Source organism: Leuresthes tenuis, unplaced genomic scaffold (genome assembly GCF_036924035.1).
Source record: "Leuresthes tenuis unplaced genomic scaffold, fLeuTen1.0.hap1 SCAF_3, whole genome shotgun sequence".
NCBI lineage: Eukaryota > Metazoa > Chordata > Actinopteri > Atheriniformes > Atherinopsidae > Leuresthes > Leuresthes tenuis.
In genome coordinates, this window is record NW_027325357.1 from 23,516,750 (window position 1) to 23,538,168 (window position 21,419).

Sequence of the window (21,419 nt, forward strand, 5' to 3'; positions counted from 1 at the left end):
AGATGGGCAACCTTGAGCTCCTAGAGGGATACTCTTGCTAAAAAAAAAAAAACCAACAGAAATTCTCACAGGTGAACTTCTCATTAATTGTTATTTTAATCAACTAATGTTAAAAAGATGATTTCCCTCTGAGATGGATTGGTAAATGAAACTATGATCCATAAGTAGAATCAGTTTAGAGACCTGTACAAAGATATAAGCACCAGAAAGTTCCTATAATTGTTATCAATGGTAGCAGTATTAAAGTCACTGCATAACATAACAGCGAGAGAAAACAGCCTGTAATAAGGATGCCATCGTGTGGCTGCAGTGGATCCTTACAACAACAGCTGGGTTCAACTCCCAGAGACTCCATTCACAGTCCTCCTCTGTTCAACATCAATGTGATAGCCCTCACTGTAACTCATATTTGACACAACAATATAAAATATCATGCTATGATTATGCAGATAAAACATAAAGATATATGGGAAGATACGAACCTTCAAGCACTCGGAGGTGACAAAATAAATAACAAACAAAAATATAGTGTTGAATAAATGTCTATCTATAAATGATTATTTTTTGACACAGAGCACACTCATGGAAATAAGATTCAAAGTCACGTTGACATTGATTTTCAGAGAAGTGGCTTGAAAAGGTTTTCTGAAGGTCTTTCAAACTTTTTCTTTGGAGATAAAATAGTATTTCTGCACCAAAACGATGATTCCCAAAGAGGTATTTGCTGAAAACTTGGCATATCACCACATGGTGTGCAGTGTGTCCTGAGAAAAGCACAAAGAAAGTGGACTATGTATTTCCATTCATGTTTGCACATATTCATACATTCAGTATGAACGAATGTAATTAAATTTTCCTGGTGATATATAATGAAATGAGGGCTGGATCAAGACTTTTTCACAGTTGTGTAATTGATGAAGAGCTGTCAGAACTCCCTGTCTGTCAGAATCATGCTTGGCTGTGTTGTTGTTGTGGTTTCTGGGCCTTTGGTGTGGAGCCCGGGGCAAAGTCTGGATTGTTACTGACTTCACACCTGTTCCCCCTCATCATAAAGTCATAGTTTTAAGGAGGTGCAGGAGCAAGCAGCCTTTGCTAGATAATCTCCCTTCACCTTGCCTTCTTTTTTCTTCAGTGCTGCTTCTGTCAGCTATTCTCCTCACTCTGGATTCCCATGCTGAGGACTGAGCGTTCATTGTTTGATTCCTGTTTCACCTACCTGCCTGCTCATCCTGTCACCAATTTAGCACCACAGCCAGTATCCTCCCCTTCTGGATTCCCACCTGGATCTAGTTAGAACTGATCATTACCCTTTTGTTTGGACAAATGACCTTATTGGCTCTTCACTAACCGTCGCCCTCCTCTCTCAGAGTTCCACATTTACCTGGATCCTACCTCTGGTGTCCAACACCACGCACCTGTAAATAAATTCTGTTCCAACTCTAAATCTCCCTGTGTTCTGCATCTGCTCCTGTGTCTTTTTGTGATTTGGCCAGGCACCTAGCCGTGACACTTTCAAAATAGTGCGAGCATTTAGTTTAGATTATTCAGTTTTTTTAATTAACAGCTTTATATTTACCTCACTTTACATTTTTATTCAATTCAGTTTCTTCATTATTCTCCTATTAAATTGCATTTTTCTGTTGATTTTTATTCCTATTTACAGTACTGTGCAAAAGTCTTGAGCCACCCCTTTTTCTTCTTTTTTTTTCTCTAAAATCAATATATTGCCAGCAAAACAGTTAGTAGGTCCAGGGATTTATTGAAGCGTGAGCATGAATGGAAATACCATACTGAGGTGGATGTAAGATGATAGCTTTGTGCTTGACCAGCTGGTGGAGTCTTCCCCACACAAATGAACACTCCTGAAACCAGTCAGTCTGCCTGTGAATCTGCCAAAATTGGCTAGCAGAAATAGGCTCTCTACGCCACCTGAACACCTTCTTCTTTGAGCGGCTCTTGGCAGCGGTGGTGGAGAGCTTTGGGGCTGTGGAGAACACTCCCATAGAGTACCAAAGAGAGATCATCCAGTCAAAGCAGGAGGCCGCTGGTTCCCTGGCCTGAAATTACTCTACAGATATCAGGTGTGTGGCTCTAACTGCGTAACAAAGCTTACACTAATTATTCATTTAAACAAATTGCATGTATTAACAAAGGTGTCCTAAAACTGACCCATATTTCCATACATCTTTGAATCATGCAAACATTCTTGGTGTCATCCAACTCTCTCATGTCATTCAGGAGGTCTTCACGTCAATCCAATCATTGATGGGGAGGCCTCTCCTGAACACAACCAGGAGGACGACTGGGAGTCAGCGAGCACCCTGCTTATCAAAGAGGAGCACTGGCTGACAAACCAGGACCCTTCGGTAAGCAGCAGTGCGATACCAGTGTTGCTTCAGTTTGAGAATTGAGAATGCTGCATCGTCTCCACAGAGCTGTTGAGTAGACAGCAGTTATGAAAGTTGAGTTTTTACCATCCTTATCTGCCAAGAAAACTGAGATCCCCTGTCGAATAAATCCAGACTTTAGCAAGAAAACCTGGAGAGTCGGGAGTGAAAGCACATACAGCAAAGAATGGAATCATTTCAATTGAATTCACAAAGCACAAATTCAGAGCAAAAGTGATCTCAAGACACTTTAAAGATATAGCCCGATTAAATCAAATTATAATCCAGATAAATTCAATGAATCAAAATCTAATTTACCATAGTCCAGTTTACAGTTGCTGTGCTGTTATGTATGTTTCTATATCTACAATGTTGTCTTATTTTCACACTCAAGATGAGCAGCAGCAAACTGAACCACTCTGGCTACTGTCAGGACAGTGAGGGTGAACCTGAACCTCCTCTCATCAATGTGGAAAAGTCTACGTAGTCTAGTCTTCCGGAAGAAGCAGACTTTGACCATGTGTTTTTCATTCTTCAAGCCATCAATAAATACTCTGCATGTATATATACATAGACTCTTAGCAACATAATATTTCACACTAACATTATCTTGTGCATTAGGGAAAGAGGCAGCATTGTATTGGGGGAAGATGTAAATGTTCTCACCAGAGAAAGAAGACACACTTGTCCCAATTCACCCTGTGCAAAACAATTTTAAAAGTTGAGCCATTTGAAGAAAGGCGTGAGGATCCACACAGGGGAAAAGCCAAACTGCGGTGTAAGGAATAGGGCATGAACTTCAGGCAGAGGGGAGCTGTCACAGTGCAGATTAGAATCCTCACAGGAAAGCGAACATGCCTGTGGACAGAATGTGGCCGCCGCTTCAGTCACAAAAGAAATGGGTGACCCCAGAGAGACCCCATATGTACGTGGTGTGTCATAAGAGCTTTAAAAGGAAGCTCAACTTAATTGCACATTTGAAGAGCCATACACAGGACAGATTGGATTACAGTCCAATCTCAGCTGAAGAGGAGTTGAAGAGGAGAATCAGACAACTGTGACTACAGACTGTTGAGTAGCAACAATCTTATATTCAGCAAGAATGGACACGGATTTCACCAAAAAAAAAAAAAAAAAACTGCAGTAATTACCATATTCAGTTTCCAAACTATTAAAAAGTGTGATTACAATGAAGGGTGATGTAACACAATGGTAAACATTCCTCTGTTACAACTTTTTTTGTGTGCTTCCTTCATATTCCAGATTTGTTCAAAATTTTTAAAGACAATGGATTGTGTCACAGACAATTATTTCTTTACACTCCTATATATAAACAAAGTACAGACTTGAGATTTTGTTGCATTATTCAACAACCTTTCTGTGAATGAATTGTACTCAGCAGCTTCAATCGTGAATGATATACTGCAACTGTCATATTAATGTCAAAGCTTCCCTTTTGTCTCCATATACTCATTACCTGTTTAACCTCTTAGCCCGTGTCTTATGACAAAAAATAAATGCTCCCATAACCACGGCTTGAGGGATAGATAGGGTTGTAAGTGAATTCACACAACAAGCATTATAGCATATAGGCTTAGGCCTACAGTCCACAAAAAATATAACAGACAGCTTAAAAATAATAATCACCACAGCCAGAGCAGTAGGTCTGCAACACAAATCTGAGGCTACTCTTATTGTTCTGCTAAAGTAGATCAGTCAAGGTACATAACGGTTTGGTTTGATTATCTTTGAAACTACGACAATACTGTCAGAGAGTGGTGTGGCAGGAAGGACCCAGATGCAGAACTTCAACTTGATTTATTCACAAAAAACAGAACAGAAAGTGCAGCTGAGCCGGGTATCAAAAATCTTAACTGTGGAAATAAAACAAAACAAGACGAGACGAGACGAGACGAGACTGTGAGGCAAAACCTGACCTGACAAAGCGTGTGCAAATGAGACTTGGACCATGGAAGGGAGGAGAGGATTCTGCCATGACTGAGGGAAACCTGGAAACTAAATACTGTGGGGAGGTGATTGGTGATGGAGTGCAGCTGTGAACGAAAACAGGTGACTTGAGTGAAAGGAAGTGACAGGGAAAAAAATATGACCAGAAAATAACCAAGACACCTGAAAACATGACAAAACATAACTCAAAACGTGACAAATACCAGGAAATGAAACCTAACAACAAATCGCTACCCAGTTTTTCTGGTTCAACACATAATGTGCTTTTGATAGACTGAGAAGTCACATAGTGCTTTGGGTTTTGATATTCTTGTAACCTGACTAATTTATGTTACCTTCTATAAGGCCAACCATTTCAGCAGAGTCCTGATGGACTTCATCGTGAGATAGATGCCTCTCTGAGTAAAAGACACGACACCAACTTGGATTTTGTCAAAATTGAAAATGAATAAACTGCTCAAATCCAGAAGAGCAAAAGCTGTGAAGGCAAAACTTCAAGTTGCTGCCAAGAAGGCTTCAGACAGATTTAACTAAAGGGTTTTAATACTTTTGTGATTTCACTTTTTGATTTTAATTTGGACTAATGTACCAAAAGTTCTCAAAACACATCTCACTTTGTTAAAAGTTACAGAGTGAAGCCAAGATCAACACAAACAAAGTTTCACTTGGTGTAACTCTTATCTTATGACGCAAAGGTGTGTTGAACTTCTTGTTAGAAGAGTTACGTTTTCCCATCAACAGCAGGGAGAAATGATGTGCAAGGAAGAAACGAAACAGATTTTCTTAGAAGATAGGTTTTACTGAATAATTTTCACCTCCATGAAACAAATGGAAAAATAATCGCCTCTATTAGTGCAATATGTTTGCCAGGTGGTTTTAAGAGTTCTTCATCGTCTTCAAAAAGTATTGTATTGTATTGCATTGCTGGGAAACGAAACCTAACTTTGCAATTAGATATTGTGTTACGGTTTCAACTCATTAGTGTGCTTCAAATAGATCAAGTCGCACCTACGGCGCCCTGTGAGAGACTTTTGTTACGCTTGTATTTATTTTGTCTGAAGCCAGTCATCATGAACTCTCTGAACCAACAGTATGAGGAGAAAGTGCGCCCCTGCATTGACTTGATTGACTCTCTCCGCTCCCTGGGAGTAGAGAAGGACCTGGCGCTGCCCGCTATCGCCGTGATAGGAGACCAAAGCTCGGGGAAGAGCTCTGTGCTGGAGGCGCTGTCAGGGGTGGCTCTGCCAAGAGGAAGCGGTAAGTTGTTGAAAGCTATTTGTTTTGTTTGGCTATTTGTGCAAATTTAACTTACTCCTTTAGTTATATTTAACTCCAACTCTCTCCTCCATGTTTCATCATTCGGATAAAGGCATTGTGACAAGATGTCCTTTGGAATTAAAGATGAAGAAAAGTGAAGAAGGGGAGGAGTGGTGTGGAAAGATAAGTTACCGTGACTGTGAGGCAGAAGAGATAAGAACACCTGAAAATGTTGAGAAAAAGATCCGTGAAGGTATAGTACAGAAAGATATAGAGTGTCACGTTTATGACTGAGGGAGGTGAAATGCATTTGTTCCATGTGTTGTTTACATGATATAAGTCTATATTTTTCAGCTCAAAATAAATTGGCTGGGAAGGGAGTGGGGATCAGCGACGACCTCATCAGTCTGGAGATCAGCTCCCCTGATGTTCCAGACCTGACTCTTATCGACCTGCCTGGCATCACCAGAGTAGCTGTAAAGGGACAACCGGAAAACATTGGCGAGCAGGTACGCCATATTCTGATCTACAGTCAGAAGTCTTGAACAAGGAGTGTCCATATGCAAAACGGTCATTCAGGAAGTTTTGCGAACACAAATTAAGACCAAATGTGAGCAGGCATTTAAGTTTTACAAAAGAAATACAACCTGGAATATCTGATTTGAGGGTGACCTATGCTTTTAAAGCACAGCTAGTGGCAAGATTAAAATATGATATTCCATTGTCAATAATGTAATGTGTGTTTGGTTTGTTTTTTAAATTTAAAAATGTAAGCTTCACAAAGCCATCTGTGTGACTGTCTTTGGTTTTATATTTACTCATTAGTCGATCATAGCAGTTTCTGCTTAATGTGATAGTTATACAATTCATATTTTTCGCAGTTAATAACATATTTGCAACCAACTTACACAATATGAGTTGCTCATTTCAGATAAAGAGACTGATCCAGAAGTTCATCTCAAAACAAGAAACCATCAGCTTGGTGGTGGTGCCATGCAACGTGGACATAGCAACCACAGAGGCTTTGAAGATGGCACGGGAGGTGGATCCTGAGGGAGAGAGAACTCTGGGTAAATAGACGTAATTTTGCTCTTGGGTGAGTTACTTGACTCTTTGAAATTATTCTCAATCTCTCTTTCAGGCATCTTGACCAAGCCTGACCTGGTGGACAAAGGTACAGAAGAGCAGAAAGTTGAAATCGTCCAGAATAAGGTCATCCCCCTTAAGAAGGGCTACATGATCGTCAAGTGCAGGGGACAGAAGGAGATCACCGAAAATGTGTCTCTCACTGAGGCAATAGAGAGAGAAAAAGCCTACTTCCACGATCACCCATATTTCCAGTCAGCTCACTCTATTTAAGAACTATACAAATGAGTGTTGTTGTTGAGCCATTTCACACGTAATCTGTACCTTTTATTTGCATTGTAGGACTCTGTATTATGAAGGTCAGGCCACAGTTCCGAAATTGGCAGAAAAGCTCACTCTGGAGCTGGTGCATCATATCCAGGTGACAACAGTATTTCTCACTTCATTAATGGGTGGATCACTGCAGGTATTTTTACATACTACAGCTGTTGATTTGGGATTTGTAGAAATCTCTGCCTCGACTGGAAGAGCAGATAGAGACAAAGCTGAAACAGACTCAGGGAAAGCTGGACAAACTGGGAAGTGGACCCCCATCTGACACCACTGAGAGACTTGGTTTCCTCATCGACGTGAGTTTTAGCAGCAAGCGTTTTTTACATTTTGTATCTAAAAGTGTTTCTGGAGGAAAAAAATAAGAAAACACAACAACATCATTTTTCCTGTTTTATTTTTACTTTTTTTTTTTTTCTTAGAGGGTGACAGCATTTACACAGGATGCTATCTATCTTGTCAAAGGGGAGGAACTAAAATGTGGAGTCAGATCCAAAATCTTCAATAAACTCAGACAAGAATTTGCAGTGTGGAAAGGAATCATAGATAACTCTGGAACCACATGTGAGCTAGATAACAACTTAATGTGTCTACTAATTCTTCCATTCTACACAGTAATGTGTACAGTTTAAACCACTTTCCTTCTTACTGTGAGAATTTTTTTCCACTTGCATTTACAACCTGAAGTGATTGTCCTGTGGCCATTTTGCAGTCGATTGGAATCTTCAGAAAGAGGTGGCTCAATATGAACGCAAGTACCGTGGGAAAGAACTGCCAGGCTTCATCAACTACAAGACCTTTGAGGCCATGGTTCAGGAGCAGATCAGACAGCTTGAAGAGCCCGCTGTCCTGAAACTAAAGGAGGTGGCAGGCATGTCCTCTTAAGTTGCTACTATCATTTCTACAATTATCTATTTTAATGACAGAAACGGACATTTTAATTGCAACTCATTGTTGATTAGATTTTAAAGCTGTATCATGAATAGTCAGTTACTAACTGCTGTGTGCTGCTGTGTTGTCCTCCCAACTCTGATCAAACCTGCGTGTATATTTGTATATTGATGTGAGAGAACTGACAGTGTATTCTTCATTGAATTGGAATAGCAGTATAAATCTTATTGGGCTGTAGCCTCACCTCACACATTATAGCTTCCAGTTTCTTATGTATTTTTGTTTGTTTTTGATTTATGTCTTTTTTCTCCATATATTTAGAAATTGTGAAGAAAGAGCTGTTTCAGTTGGCACAGCACAGCTTGGTTGGACTGCCTAATCTTAGTAGGATGGCTAAGGTTTTGAATTTTTCCTCACTCGTTTTTTATCTGCAATTTCTTAAATTCTGGATGTACACTTTGGGGGAGGGGGGGGGGGGGGTGACTAATAAATCTGACCAGGACTATGTTGTTAAATAGAGTATTAGTGAATAAAATATTCAACAAAAATATTCTGTGTGGTTTAGATAAAGATTGAAGCCATCCAGAGCCAGAAAGAAACTACGGCAGAAATGATGGTGAGGACTCAGTTTAGGATGGAGATGATTGTTTACACCCAGGACTCCAGATACAGCAAGAAGTTAGGGAAGCGGAAGAGGGACGAAAACATCATCAAACCCATGACCATGCCCGACAGTGGAGCCAACCTCAGAGAGATGATGAAACACCTTAAATCATATTACCAAGTAAGTGTTTTTGAGGTACTACTGCACATTTTATACCTGGATTTCACACCATTTATAGTTTATACAGTCATATGAGAAAGTAAATGGATACATTGAACATTGTTTTTAATAAACATATCTGTGCAAGACATCTCTTAATCCTCTTTCAAGCACTGCCTACCCTCATCTTTAAACATATCAGAAACATTGAAAAAGTAAGTAAACCGTTGCATCCCTGCCAGTTTGAAACTTCTTCAGTGAGTGAGGGATATGTCACCCTTGTCATCAAGGACCTTGAGTTATCTTTAATTAATTTAATACTGCTAAAGTATTAAATGTCAACAGCCATCTCAGCATTTTCACCACAAGGGCAAAGTCCAAAATTTAGATCACAGGATCTGCACTTGAATCTTGTTTTTTGGACATGTGTCTACAGTCTTACCCCATAAACCCCAGTAAAGAAGGTTAGAAAGAAGCTTCACCATCATAAGATAGTTTTTAGGGTTTTTTTTCCCCAAGCTTATTTTTTCTGTTTTTGAGCGGACGTATTTGGGTGTCTGAAGTCACAACCAACTGAAAAATCTTGCACTTTGTTTTGTACCTCCAAGGCATGAAACTATCTTGAAATAGCTTGTAAGTCATGGAAAAATGCAAGTCAGAGGTACCTCCCAAACAAGCCCAGTGTCCACTGTGTCTGCATCTCAGACATGCAAATTAGTATTTCAAATCTTAATGAAAAAAGGTTTTGGGCATGCCAATGTTACAAATGAATGTTAAACATTTTCTATATTATCATATATATTGAATAAAGACATGCACAAATAGATTTATGGATGTGAAAATAAATTTGTTAAATAATGGAATGATAATGGCTTGACAGTGTGTCAAACTTGTTCGGGAGCTCCTACTTGTTCAGGGTCTGACTCTGGGCTGGAGTGTGGTGTTCTTAATGTCAGGTGCAGGCCACGTCTGCAGGCCCACAGGTGCTGGGCGGAACCTGCCTGCACAACTGCAACCTTTTTTCCATTTCTGTGTTGCATTGTCAGCTTGGAGACACAAAATAAACTTCTTTGTTGGGATCCTGCGCATTGTGTTATGAATCAGGTCCCATGACCGTCAAAGTTCAAGGCAACAAATGAACCAGTCAACCAGTAAAATAAGAAAAAAACAAGTCAGTGCCAGTGTCATCCAGTAAGACAAACACTAGTATTTTATTTGGATGCAGTTAAAATGTCGACAAGCTGACAAGAACATCTTTCTGAGTAATACCACAACCATTTTTCTTAATTTTCCTTTTCATACTAGCTTTATATGTAAGCACTCTCTGCAAGAGGATCAAGAGTTTTTTTTTCTAATTTTGTCCAAAATGACAAAAAGCTTCCACCCCTCCAATATCCTGCTCTTTCAGGACAGTGAAACAATCCCAAAACTCATTTCTAGATGAATCCAGAAAAAGCAGAAACATATTGCATGATTTTGTTGTTAGCTAACAGGCTAAACAATATTCAAAAACATTTTACCACACATTATGAAGTACACAAGAAAATCTCGAACAGCTTGTGATTGAAAACATGTTTACCTGTAGAATAATCCAAACTCAGATATACTACTGTTTATGTTCATGTTACAGACGGAAGAGATTTCTTTTGGTAGCGAACAGGACTTAGCTTTTTGTTTCACCACTGCCTTGTTGTCAGATTGCTGGCCAACGTCTTGCCGACCAGATCCCCCTGATGATCCACTATTACATGCTGCAGGAGTCTGCCACGCAGCTGCAGAGAGAGATGCTGCAAATGCTTCAGGACAAGGAAAAAATGGAGTCCCTGCTTCAAGAGGATGGTGGCATAAAAAGCAACAGAGTCCACCTGCAGAACAGCATTAGACGTCTGTCGAAGGCACGCATTATTTTAAGTGAATTCACTATGAACATGTATTTCAGCACAACACAAGTGCAGTTTAGTGACTGAAACCAAACTCTATCATCTGACTGACGTTACCAAGGATAAGTTTAGCTTCAAGTCTGAGCTCACTCTGGTTTTTCACCCAAATTGGACATAAGCAAAATCTTTTTTTTTCTTTATTAAAAAGAATATTCATGACAGTGAAAGCTTTCTGTTTTAATGCCGTTTCTGCTTTTTGTTCGTGCAAGAACAAGTTCCATGTCAAATAGTAGCTCAGAACAACTGTGAAGGATTTGGTGGTTTTTTTTAAGAAAAAAAGTTGTAATTGTGAAATTCTGTTTTTTTCTGTTTTTTTTTCTGTTGTTGTTGTTTGCTGTTGTTGTATGAAATCAGTTGCCTGTTCACCCTAATTTGTAATCAATGCTTGAAATAAAGTGGAAACATACTTGGAAAATACTGTAACCTACTTTTATTATTATTATTATTATTCTAAAGGGATTTAATTAGCTCATTTACATGAACAAAGTAAAAATGTTTCAAGAAATAATTTGTTCAACACCAAACAGTGAAACATCTCACTCAAACTTCTCCATCATTCTATGCAAACTTTGGACAGTACATTTGGTTTTTGTCACTAATCCATGAGTCTGGGGCAAACTTAAGAAAAATGACATTTATGAGCATGGTTTTGACAGAAAGAAAAATGAACATGTAAAATCCTGTACATTACACTGCAAGACATGAAGGAAAAAAATCAAACCATAAATCTTGAGGCTCTGACTACTGGCTACTGACAAACAGTTAAGCAAATGTCAGTGCGTGGGATAAAAAAATACAACTTTTATAAGGCTTTGAATGTTCTTAGGATAACAGAAACTGTCAACCAGTAGATCTGGCTGTCCTACCAAACAAACCAAGTAACTGAACAAATAGATTTGTGTGAGCAAGGAGCCAATGGGGACTGAAAGAGCCTCCTATGTTCTCCGTAGACATAGAACCTACTGAAACACTATTCAGCATCGCTCCACCCATTAGGAAGTCATCATGAATTCATTTACAATGGTGGTTACAATGGTGAACCAAAGCAAAAACTATTTGAGCAGAGTTCTGAGCACCATGTTTGGTGACACCATATGTGGCTCATCATCTGAATGACACTTTCCCCATGGTGACACTTTGGGGATGCCGCATCATAGACTGGGGCTGCTTATTGGCAAGAATTAAGAACAGGGACACAAAGCCGAGGGAAGAGTGAATGTAGTCATTTATACAGATGTTCCTCATGAACACCTGCTCCAGAGTGCAGAGACCTGGGGCTGATGCAACTGATTATTGACGGTGAACCAAAGCATACAGCCGCAACAGCAATGGTGGCTTCAGGAATAGTCCCAGACTGTTACTCAGTCACCAAAGTCAAGACCAAAATATTCCTGAACATCTATGACGGAACGGTATAACGACTTGGCAGATGCTCACATCTATGAGAGCATATAACCAACTCAAGGGTTTGAATAAGGTATATTTTAATGAGCCCGGTTAACCAAAACATTCTAAAAACATACTTGCCTTTGTCATCTTTTTTTTTTTTTTTTTTTTTTGTCTTGGCAGCAGAGTTGCGCTTTCCCATAAATTGCAAGACCGATGTGTGCGAGGAAGAAACGAAACTGAACTTCTGTGAAAATAAGAATTAGAAAATATGTTTTTCACCTCCTCGAAACAACTAGGAAAATAATCACCAGTGTAACTACAATATGTTTGCCACACCGTTTCAAGAGCTCTCCATCTCTACCACTGAAGTGAGGTGGACTATTCAACCGGGGCACTTTGTGGTTTGGTTTCATCCCGTTTAACTACCGCAACGTCGGGAAACGAAACCTAACTTTCGAATTTCCTGCAGCGCATTGTGCTTCATCAGACCAGTCGAATCATACCAGTCACAGAGCAGGTTGTCCTGTGAGATAATTCCTTTAAGCTTGCATTCTAGTTCAGAAGACAACCAGTCGCCATGAACTCTCTGAACCAACAGTATGAGGAGAAAGTGCGCCCCTGCATTGACTTGATTGACTCTCTCCGCTCCCTGGGAGTAGAGAAGGACCTGGCGCTGCCCGCTATCGCCGTGATAGGAGACCAAAGCTCGGGGAAGAGCTCTGTGCTGGAGGCGCTGTCAGGGGTGGCTCTGCCAAGAGGAAGCGGTAAGTTATGCCTAACTAATGACTGCCTTTTTAAAGCCAGAGCCAGCAGGTGCTGTGTTTTCAAGAGGGAAGAATGATTCAATAAATGAAAAAATAACAATCTGTTCGGTTTCGGTACGCTTCAAACAAACGTGGAAGATGTGACAAATGAGTAAAAGTGACCCGAATGTGTGTAGGCTTGTACACGTTTCTCTTTGTCACCTTTGGCTCATGATTATTCCAGGCATTGTAACAAGATGTCCTCTCGAACTGAAGATGAAGAGAAGGAAAGAAGGACAAGAGTGGTATGGAAAGATATGCTACCAAGATGTTGAGGAAGAGATTGATGACCCTGCAACTGTGGAGAAAAAGATTAGAGAAGGTATAACAGTGCATAATCTTTAAAAATCTCGATGAAAACACTGAAAAAAAGCCACTGGGTCTTATTGGTGTCACTGATAAGAACCTCCATCGTTGTCCTCCTCCTCCAGCACAGGATGAAATGGCTGGAGTTGGCGTGGGAATCAGTGATGACCTCATCAGTCTGGAAATCGCTTCTCCTGACGTTCCAGACCTGACTCTCATTGACCTGCCCGGCATCGCCAGGGTGGCTGTAAAGGGACAGCCAGAGAACATCGGTGATCAGGTCGGCAAGTTTAGTGTTTCCTCTGGGTCAGTCTCTTTGGCAGCACGTTGTTCCAAGGGAAAGTTGCTGACAGCTGGGACTTAACCAGGTTAACAGGATAGAAATCTATCAAACTTGTTTTTCCTGCCAGTACAGAAACACTTTTCTGTATGTACATTTTTGTAATAATAATTTCGGCCACAAGATGGCGTAATGGACCACAATATCATGTTTTGAATTGAATAAAAAGCACCTAACGTTTATCAGTTCTGAAAATTAATGGAATTTATTTTCTTTATTTATTTTTTTCACCTGTAATATACCTGAGGAAGAAACATGTTCAGAAAGAGAGCTCTCGGATATGAGTGAAACAAATTTAAAGGTCTCCTTCGGACCCAATGATAATTCACACATTATTCCACCATACTGAATTGTTGTGAAAATTTGCATTTCTGATTATAGATTCCTTTAATTGCTAAACTCTGGAACTCTGAAATTAGGCCCTCAGACGTAGTATTTCATCGTTTTTATCATAACGTTAGATTTTTGTGAATTTAAAAAGTGCCTATGAGTGGAGATATCTGGCAGGTTTGATGCACAGGGTACACAGGCTAGAGAGTGCTTAGGCCAGTAGCCGGTTTCTATCAAGGCAGCAGAGGTAGCCTCAAGATGGCTGTGGCAGGTGAAGTAAGAAGTGGGGGGAGTAGGACTACTTGAAAACACACCATGATCCCAGGACACATCACTAATGCATGTCCACGTATGTCAAATGATGTATGAAGGAAGAAAAGCTAGGTGAGATGGAACTTAATCGCTATCAACCTTTTAACTTACACAATATACATTGCTGATTTCAGATAAAGCGACTGATCCAGAAGTTCATCACCAAACAAGAAACCATCAGCTTGGTGGTGGTGCCATGCAACGTTGACATAGCAACCACAGAGGCTTTGATGATGGCACAGCAGGTGGATCCTGAGGGAGAGAGAACTCTGGGTAAATTGAAGTGATTTAGGGAATCAGGAACTCTGGCTTTTAGGTGAAATACTCAACTCGTAGTTATTCCTCATTCTCCATCTCAGGTATCTTGACCAAGCCTGACCTGGTGGACAAAGGCACAGAAGAGACGGTGGTTGAAATTGTCCATAATGAAGTCATCCAGCTGTCGAAGGGCTACATGATCGTCAAGTGCAGGGGACAGAAGGAGATCACAGAGAAGGTTTCTCTTTCTGAAGCAATAGAGAGAGAGAAGGACTTCTTCAAAAATCATGCATATTTCGAGTAAGTTCTTTTGTTTTAGGAAAGTCGTTACACCGGCTATATGGTTGAGCAATTCATTATCGATTTATTCTTGCTGCAGCACCCTTTACAATGACGGCCATGCTACTGTTCCTAATCTGGCGGAAAAACTCACACTGGAGCTGGTGCATCACATCGAGGTGAGTTACTACTTCATCTCAACAAATTATTTGAATTATTTAATCACTAGCAGTCAGGTGTTTGACTCTTGTCGTGTGTCTTCCAGAAATCTCTGCCCAGACTGGAGGAGCAGATAGAGGAAAAACTGAAACAGACCCAGGCAGAGCTTGATCGTTACGGCAACGGACCTCCATCTGACCCGGCAGAGAGACTTGTCTTCCTCATTGATGTGAGCTGCTTTATGTAATATCTAACCTAGCTACATTTTCGCCCTCACAATTCTTTGGTATGAAATACCTGTTGCATGTCTGTGCTGCAGAAAGTGACAGCGTTCACTCAGGATGCCATCAGTCTGACCACAGGGGAGGAACTCAAGTGTGGAGAGAGACTCAATGTGTTTTCTACACTCAGGAGGGAGTTTGGGAAATGGAAGGCCCACCTGGACTACTCAGGGGAAAGATGTGAGTATGTTATTTTTCAACTGGTGAACAGCTCTTCATTGCCACAATGCTGACATGACCTTTCATTGGCCACAGTTAACCAGAAAATAGAAAGAGAGGTTGAGGAATATGAAGACAAGTACCGTGGAAGGGAACTACCGGGCTTTATCAACTACAAGACCTTTGAGGTGATGGTTAAGGAGCAGATCAAACAGCTGGAAGAACCAGCAATCATGAAACTTAAGGACATAGGAGGTTTGTGTTCCTAATATTGACCGGACTATTCTTAGTGCATAATTTTTTTTTATTGTCCAGCAGGCTTTGTTACTCAGTTGAATTTGAGAAACTATTTGTACCTTTTATTTTGGTTTCCTCCAGATGCTGTTAGGAAGGTGTTCGTACAGCTGGCTCAAATTAGCTTTACTGGATTTCCAAACCTTGTGAAAACAGCCAAGGTAACGAGCCTCTTTTAGTTTCGTCCAAGTCCAGTTTTTGTCATTGTTAGTGTTTTGGCTGTCAAAATGTAATTTACATCATATGTAGGCTTAACTGAAAAGTGTCTTTTCTAGGCAAAGATTGAAGCCATCAAGCAGGAAAAAGAGTCGGCTGCCGAATCCCTGCTGAGGACTCAGTTTAAGATGGAGCTGCTTGTTTACTCCCAGGACCAGACCTACAGTGTCAGTTTGAGTGATAGAAAGAGGGAGGAACAGGCCGAGGAAGAAGTGCGTTCTGAAACAAGCCTTTTGTACAGCAATGATAATCATGCAACGCTTCAAGAGCTGATGGTGCATCTTAAATCCTATTACAAAGTAAGTCTTTATTTGAATGCTTTCTTTTAAGATCTGTCATTTGTGACAGATTGTACGATTGTCATTAAATGGCTCATTCGTTTCTCCCTTCTCCTGCAGATTGCTGGAATGCGTCTTGCCGACCAGATTCCGCTGGTGATCCGTTACGAGATGCTGCAGGAGTCTGCCGTCCAACTGCTGAGGGAGATGCTGCAGATGCTTCAGGACAAGGAAAACTTGGAGTTTTTGCTGAAGGAGGACTTTGACATCTGCAACAAGAGGGCGGCTTTGCAGAGTCGGCTCAAACGCCTCATGCAGGCCCGTGCATACCTGGTGGAGTTCTAGAAGTTAAGGTCTTTTTTGCATCAGCCTGCTGTACCTTTTATTTGTCAAACATGGCATAACTGTTACTTTTATTTCTTTATTGTGTCCAATGTAAATCGGACAAATTTGCTCTTGATTTAATATTTACTCCTTTTGCCAAAAAAAGAAGAGAAAAAAATAATCCAACACATTCCTTGCAGAACTCAAATGCATATGTTATGCAATGTATTGTAGATCTTTTCCAGGACCTCACCTCACATCATGGACAATGTTTCTGTGATGGGTGACTTAGTTGCAGCTGGGGACTTTGTGACATATAACAGACAATTCAAACTATTGTCATGGGTAAAATGTATCAAACCAAATCTATTTTGTTCATCGTATTTTTTTCCTTGTCAGTTTATATCAATAGAGATTTATTTAGTGTCTCAGAGAAGTCAGTGTGAATTATTTGCATCGCTTAACTTTTCTGCTTCAATTTTGGTGAGACCCTCTTCAATATACTGTATATAACATTATAAATGTTGTCGCTATTGACAGTTCAAGTAGTGAGGCTGGGGGCTTGTGGGCATCAGAGCAACTAACCAGGACAAAATTACAAAGAATGAAAAATACTTCAGGAAGATGGTCCCCAATGATGAAGTGCTAAGAGCCTCAGGTAGCCGAAACCTCGAAAAAGGGGACGAGGAAAAGCAACCATCGTGGAAGAATAAGCATCTGCATGGCATATACCACTGCTGAAAAAGTACCACCGACAGGTTGAAAATCTACCACAGCAGACAGGAGCCCAGGTGCAGACTGTGCAAAGAGGCCTCTGAGACATTCCAGCACATATTAGCAGGGTATAAGATACAGGCAGGTACGACATATATCGGATGCCATGTCCTAGTGGTGGAAATAGGGTTCAGGAACATCTGTACAGACTATGGTTTGGAAGTCCAACGTCAAAGTGGGAGATGCCGTCATAAGTGGTGGAGAATGTCCAGATCCAGACTGCAGAAGAAGGCACAAGTGACAGATGTGGCTATTGTAAGCTCCAAAAAAGGAGAAAGTTGGATACATGTGGCAAGTGAAGGTAACATCGGTGCCAGTGGAAATCAAAGTATTAGGGGCTATGACCCCAAAACAGGGTGAGTGGCTCCAACAGAGCTAAGCGTGCTATGGTGCGCAGTTCAGCTAAGGAACAGCTAAGATACTCTTCGAGCTCCCAGGCCTCTGGAAAAGAGCCTGATCTTAAAGATGGTACCACCCACAAGAGGGGCAAGTGTGGAGAATTCTTTTTTTTTTGGAACTGATGCTCATTAGTCAATACTTAAGTCATTCATATCACTCTGATCTGATCGCACTTTTTCAGCCTGAAAGCTTTGGTTATCAATTCATTTGAAAAGGACCAATAAAACGGTATGGATGATTTTCAAAGACAGACAAACATGGACAAGTCAACTTTATTTAAAAATACATACAAAAAGGATTCTCAGGCAAACCCAAATTAATTTTAAAGCGCATTCTTTTTCAATTAGGCTCGCCGTATGTTCATTCGCCGTTCTCTGATGGGCTCTCCTGACTGTGGTCGTCGTTGTCCGATTTCTCATCATCTAGGGAAGAGAAAAATAATAAGCGAGGCAGAATTGTCACCACTTCTCTCAGATTAAGCATTTTCTGAACTGATGCACAGCCCAGCCCCTGTTGAGGATAAAAAGTACTCACTCTCAAGTGTCTGTTGTAGTTCCTGAATGGTGGTGAGGAGGACATGAAACTGCTTCTTCCTCAACTCCAGCTAAAGGCAGGGAAAGGTTGATTACAAGAAAAAAAAAAAGGTGTGAGTAACTGAAAAAAGTCAAACACGAAACAAAAGAGATAATGAAGATATGTGGTTTTTACCTTCGCATCCACATTCTCCTTGATGTGAGAAAGCTGCTGGAGTTCCTTGTCAAGCGCCGCCAACTGCCTATAAGAGAACAGAGCAAAGTTCAGCCCACAAGTAAACCATCATGAAAGCTCTCACACAGAGCGCAGGAGTTTAAACAATGTTTGTATCAACACGTGCCAACTCACTGGAGCGTTTCATGTCGGTCTGGGTGCTGCTGGATTACCTTTGCTAAAGCATCATATTCTGAGAGGGGAAAAAGAGGGAGGAAACCATTTTTCATAAGCCATACCTCCTACAATGACCAGTGACTTTTATAAAAAAAATAAAATACCGTTCACCTCTAATAATTCCCTGCTTTAGGGTACCAGTAAACAGTGCTAATAAAGCTGCAACTACAGTAAAGATCCTTACCTTGACGGTTTTTTCGTATCCTCTTGGCCCTCTGAATTTCCTTTTTGCATTCTGTGATCTTGTCATGTGCAGACTCGATATTTTGCTCTGCAGTGTGGAAAAACAAGCAAATTATGCTATTTGTGAGTTGTCTGCAGTTGTAAATAAAAAAAAAAAAATACAATAAAAAAACAGGGTGAAAATAAATCCACCTATGTTAGAGTAAATCTTCTCGTAATTCTCCATTTCCCGAAGATTCATGTCGTAAACCATCAACGTCTTCCCCATGGAGAACTCACACTGGGCCAGAGTCCCCAGCATCCTCTGGTACTGAGTAAATCTACAAACCAATATAAGACCGTTTAGCACTCAAATCAAGTTGTTAATAGTAAAGACAGATTGGATTTACATAGCAGATTTCACTGCACGAAAAGTCAGTACGTTTTCCAAAAGACAGAAAAAAAACATGGAAATTTGTCAACTCGTATCCCAAGCTGGCCTCTGTGGAGTTCCCTCACCCTTCCTCCGGGGTCCCAGGCGAATTACACCATTTGGTGAAACTCTTTAGCAGCAGATTGATTCGGCGGTCATCTCCTGCTCCGTCTCCATCGATAAGAAGACGCTTTCGTATGACTTCATCTGTAATACAGACGACAGAGGCAACTGAACAGCTTTCCAGATACGTCGTGTAAATCTGAGAGCTTCAGAGCTAGCATAGTTAGCAGACATGGCTACTATATACATAAGCTGTTGAAAAGGCTGCTGTTACGTATACAATCGATTCCCTTCAGAAAAAACAAGCGGTTGTATACTACGACTTACAAGCTCAATATTACTGCAGATAGCTTATACGAAAGAGCTGAAAACATTGAATTGCACAGTTACTTACCATCTGTAACAGCCCCCATGTTTGCACTGTGGCTGTTGTTCTTCTTCGTACTTGCCGGTAGACTTGGCGCGGTTAAGCGCGTCACTGCCTCCCCTTGGTGTGGAAAGGTCATTGCTGCTTTTTTTTTTTTACCCTTTGACGCTATACACCAGTGTTTCCCAACCCCCTTTTTTTTTGGGCACCCACTTTTCAAAGGTGATTAATCCTCATGACCAAATTTACATTAGGCCTAGTTTCTCAAAAAGAGAATTTGTGCATTGGCAAGTTTTGGCTTCGTTCTTACTGTGAAACCCAACATTATTTTATGTTGTTCTCGGTATTTAAAGATGTATATTGTGTAAAAAATTAAAGCTAAGTTGGAGAGAACATTTCATGATAATCCATTCATTTATCTAATTTTAGGTAATTTGCCATTGTACTAATATTAAAAACTAAATTTCTCACTTGATCATTTTTCTGACTTCGCCAATTAGCTTTCCTGTCATTGAGTTTCAGCGTAGACAACGTTACAAAAATACCTCGATGACGTAAGTGCGTCCTCGCGCAGTGACGTCTCTGTCCCAGAATGCAGTCTGGTAAACAGACATGGAAGCACCAGGTGAAGACCTGTTTAGAGGCTGAGCACTGCACTAGCTTCTTTCCTACCGTCTTCTGTCTTATTCGCTCAGTGTATACAGTTGCTATCTATCAGCCTGGTGTCTCGTCTAAATCCACAGCATCCAGAGTCACGGTAAGAATGAAGTTATTGTCGAGACGTGTCGATAGCTAATGACTTGTACTTGGCTACCAGGCTACAGCCAGCTTCCTCGCTAACGCTAGTCATGGCTGGTGTCAGCTAGCAGGCTAATGTAACAGTTAGCCACCACTGCTGTGTAGTAACGCTGTGCCAGTCACAGACCAGCACTGAATAGAGCCTGTTTCCATGACACAGCTCCTCATAAACATGGTGTATTTAGTCCAGTAACGATCTACTGATTGATGTTTATATAGTCTTTTTGATGTTTGAAATGTAATCTGTCATGATAGTTTAATTAGCGCGTTGTAGAGGTGTAGCAGAGGTGTTGTACTTGAGCAACGCCAGCTAAAACTGCTGGCTGCTGTTAGCTTGCTAGAAAGTCGTCGCACCTATTACTCAAAAACAATCAAGTGAAGTTTAAGGAAATTGCATAACCTTATATTTAGCAACTGATGGCCTTTGACAGCATGATACTGCGGAGCTCAAATAACGACCCAATTATGGCTTAACAAGGGTATTGATGCATTTGAATGGCAAGATAGCAGATTATTTTTCAATGGATGGTTTCACGGTACACAATACATTTTCTCTCATATAATGGTCATACACGGTGCATATAGGAAATGTAATATAAGGACGTCAATTTAGCTTGACCTCCTGTTTTTTTGTGTGTGGAATGAAGTTGTGTTGATATGATCCTATTGAGTGCAACATATGAATGAACTTTTACTTAAAACTTTATTTACTCTTACTGACCACCATAGCACTTTAACCCACAACTTGTAGACGCATTAAATCAACGCCTTTTTACTGTGTTTATAATATACTTTCTGCAATATACACACAAACGCACACTGACAAAACACTGGCAGAAACTTGCCCCATAATAGGAATAATGCAACGTGTGAATAGTAGGAGCCAGCGATCATGATTCTCATCCCTTATAAAAAATGGAAAGGATTATAAATGTTATTAGAAACGTCACTGTTTGCGAACTATATGTTCTGGTAAAGGTGTAATGTTTGCCTTTGGGCTGAAATTTCAGGGTAGTTGGAATAATTTATGATCAAGTAGGACTTTTGACTAGAAGTATGAGCAAATCAGGACAAGGCTAATTTACATTGTAATACGATAAAGCACAAGTTAAATGCTGTACAAATGGAGACTTTCACAGCAGTGTTTAT

The 21,419-nt window shown here is 40.5% G+C and overlaps 3 protein-coding genes across 3 annotated transcripts; 2 read left to right on the forward strand and 1 right to left on the reverse strand.

Annotated features, from left to right (window-relative positions):
• Window positions 1-5,352: 5,352 nt before the first annotated feature.
• Window positions 5,353-10,970, forward strand: LOC140303763 (interferon-induced GTP-binding protein Mx-like). Its single transcript, XM_072382657.1, has 12 exons — window positions 5,353-5,612; window positions 5,725-5,865; window positions 5,967-6,121; window positions 6,544-6,682; window positions 6,754-6,952; window positions 7,041-7,119; window positions 7,205-7,327; window positions 7,451-7,592; window positions 7,741-7,899; window positions 8,241-8,317; window positions 8,485-8,703; window positions 10,380-10,970. Exons 1-12 carry the CDS (start codon window positions 5,426-5,428, stop codon window positions 10,647-10,649), a joined length of 1,890 nt encoding a protein of 629 aa, XP_072238758.1. The 5' UTR covers window positions 5,353-5,425; the 3' UTR covers window positions 10,650-10,970.
• Window positions 10,971-12,513: 1,543 nt separating this feature from the next.
• LOC140303766 (interferon-induced GTP-binding protein Mx) lies at window positions 12,514-16,715 on the forward strand. The gene is made up of 12 exons (XM_072382659.1): window positions 12,514-12,775; window positions 12,999-13,136; window positions 13,246-13,400; window positions 14,237-14,375; window positions 14,462-14,660; window positions 14,740-14,818; window positions 14,905-15,027; window positions 15,118-15,259; window positions 15,335-15,493; window positions 15,617-15,693; window positions 15,808-16,047; window positions 16,147-16,715. Exons 1-12 carry the CDS (start codon window positions 12,589-12,591, stop codon window positions 16,369-16,371), a joined length of 1,863 nt encoding a protein of 620 aa, XP_072238760.1. The 5' UTR covers window positions 12,514-12,588; the 3' UTR covers window positions 16,372-16,715.
• Window positions 16,716-17,778: 1,063 nt separating this feature from the next.
• thoc7 (THO complex 7) lies at window positions 17,779-19,584 on the reverse strand. The gene is made up of 8 exons (XM_072383192.1): window positions 19,500-19,584; window positions 19,129-19,249; window positions 18,823-18,950; window positions 18,632-18,718; window positions 18,406-18,463; window positions 18,232-18,298; window positions 18,058-18,127; window positions 17,779-17,945 (listed from the first exon to the last, which is right to left on the reverse strand). Exons 1-8 carry the CDS (start codon window positions 19,516-19,518, stop codon window positions 17,884-17,886), a joined length of 612 nt encoding a protein of 203 aa, XP_072239293.1. The 5' UTR covers window positions 19,519-19,584; the 3' UTR covers window positions 17,779-17,883.
• Window positions 19,585-21,419: the final 1,835 nt, after the last annotated feature.

What these genes read in the sequence shown, in the direction of transcription:
- LOC140303763 (XM_072382657.1), top strand. Translation starts at nt 5,426, where the DNA reads ATGAACTCTCTGAACCAACAGTATGAGGAGAAAGTGCGCCCCTGCATT. An exon ending in AGCTGGTGCATCATATCCAG is followed by an intron (nt 7,120 to 7,204) that starts GTGACAACAGTA and finishes TGGGATTTGTAG; the next exon opens with AAATCTCTGCCTCGACTGGA. An exon ending in ACCTTAAATCATATTACCAA is followed by an intron (nt 8,704 to 10,379) that starts GTAAGTGTTTTT and finishes CCTTGTTGTCAG; the next exon opens with ATTGCTGGCCAACGTCTTGC.
- LOC140303766 (XM_072382659.1), top strand. Translation starts at nt 12,589, where the DNA reads ATGAACTCTCTGAACCAACAGTATGAGGAGAAAGTGCGCCCCTGCATT. An exon ending in GGCTCTGCCAAGAGGAAGCG is followed by an intron (nt 12,776 to 12,998) that starts GTAAGTTATGCC and finishes TGATTATTCCAG; the next exon opens with GCATTGTAACAAGATGTCCT. An exon ending in AAAAATCATGCATATTTCGA is followed by an intron (nt 14,661 to 14,739) that starts GTAAGTTCTTTT and finishes TTCTTGCTGCAG; the next exon opens with CACCCTTTACAATGACGGCC.
- thoc7 (XM_072383192.1), bottom strand. An exon ending in CCTGGGACCCCGGAGGAAGG is followed by an intron (nt 18,951 to 19,128) that starts GTGAGGGAACTC and finishes ATTGGTTTGTAG; the next exon opens with ATTTACTCAGTACCAGAGGA. An exon ending in GACCGACATGAAACGCTCCA is followed by an intron (nt 18,299 to 18,405) that starts GTGAGTTGGCAC and finishes GTTCTCTTATAG; the next exon opens with GCAGTTGGCGGCGCTTGACA.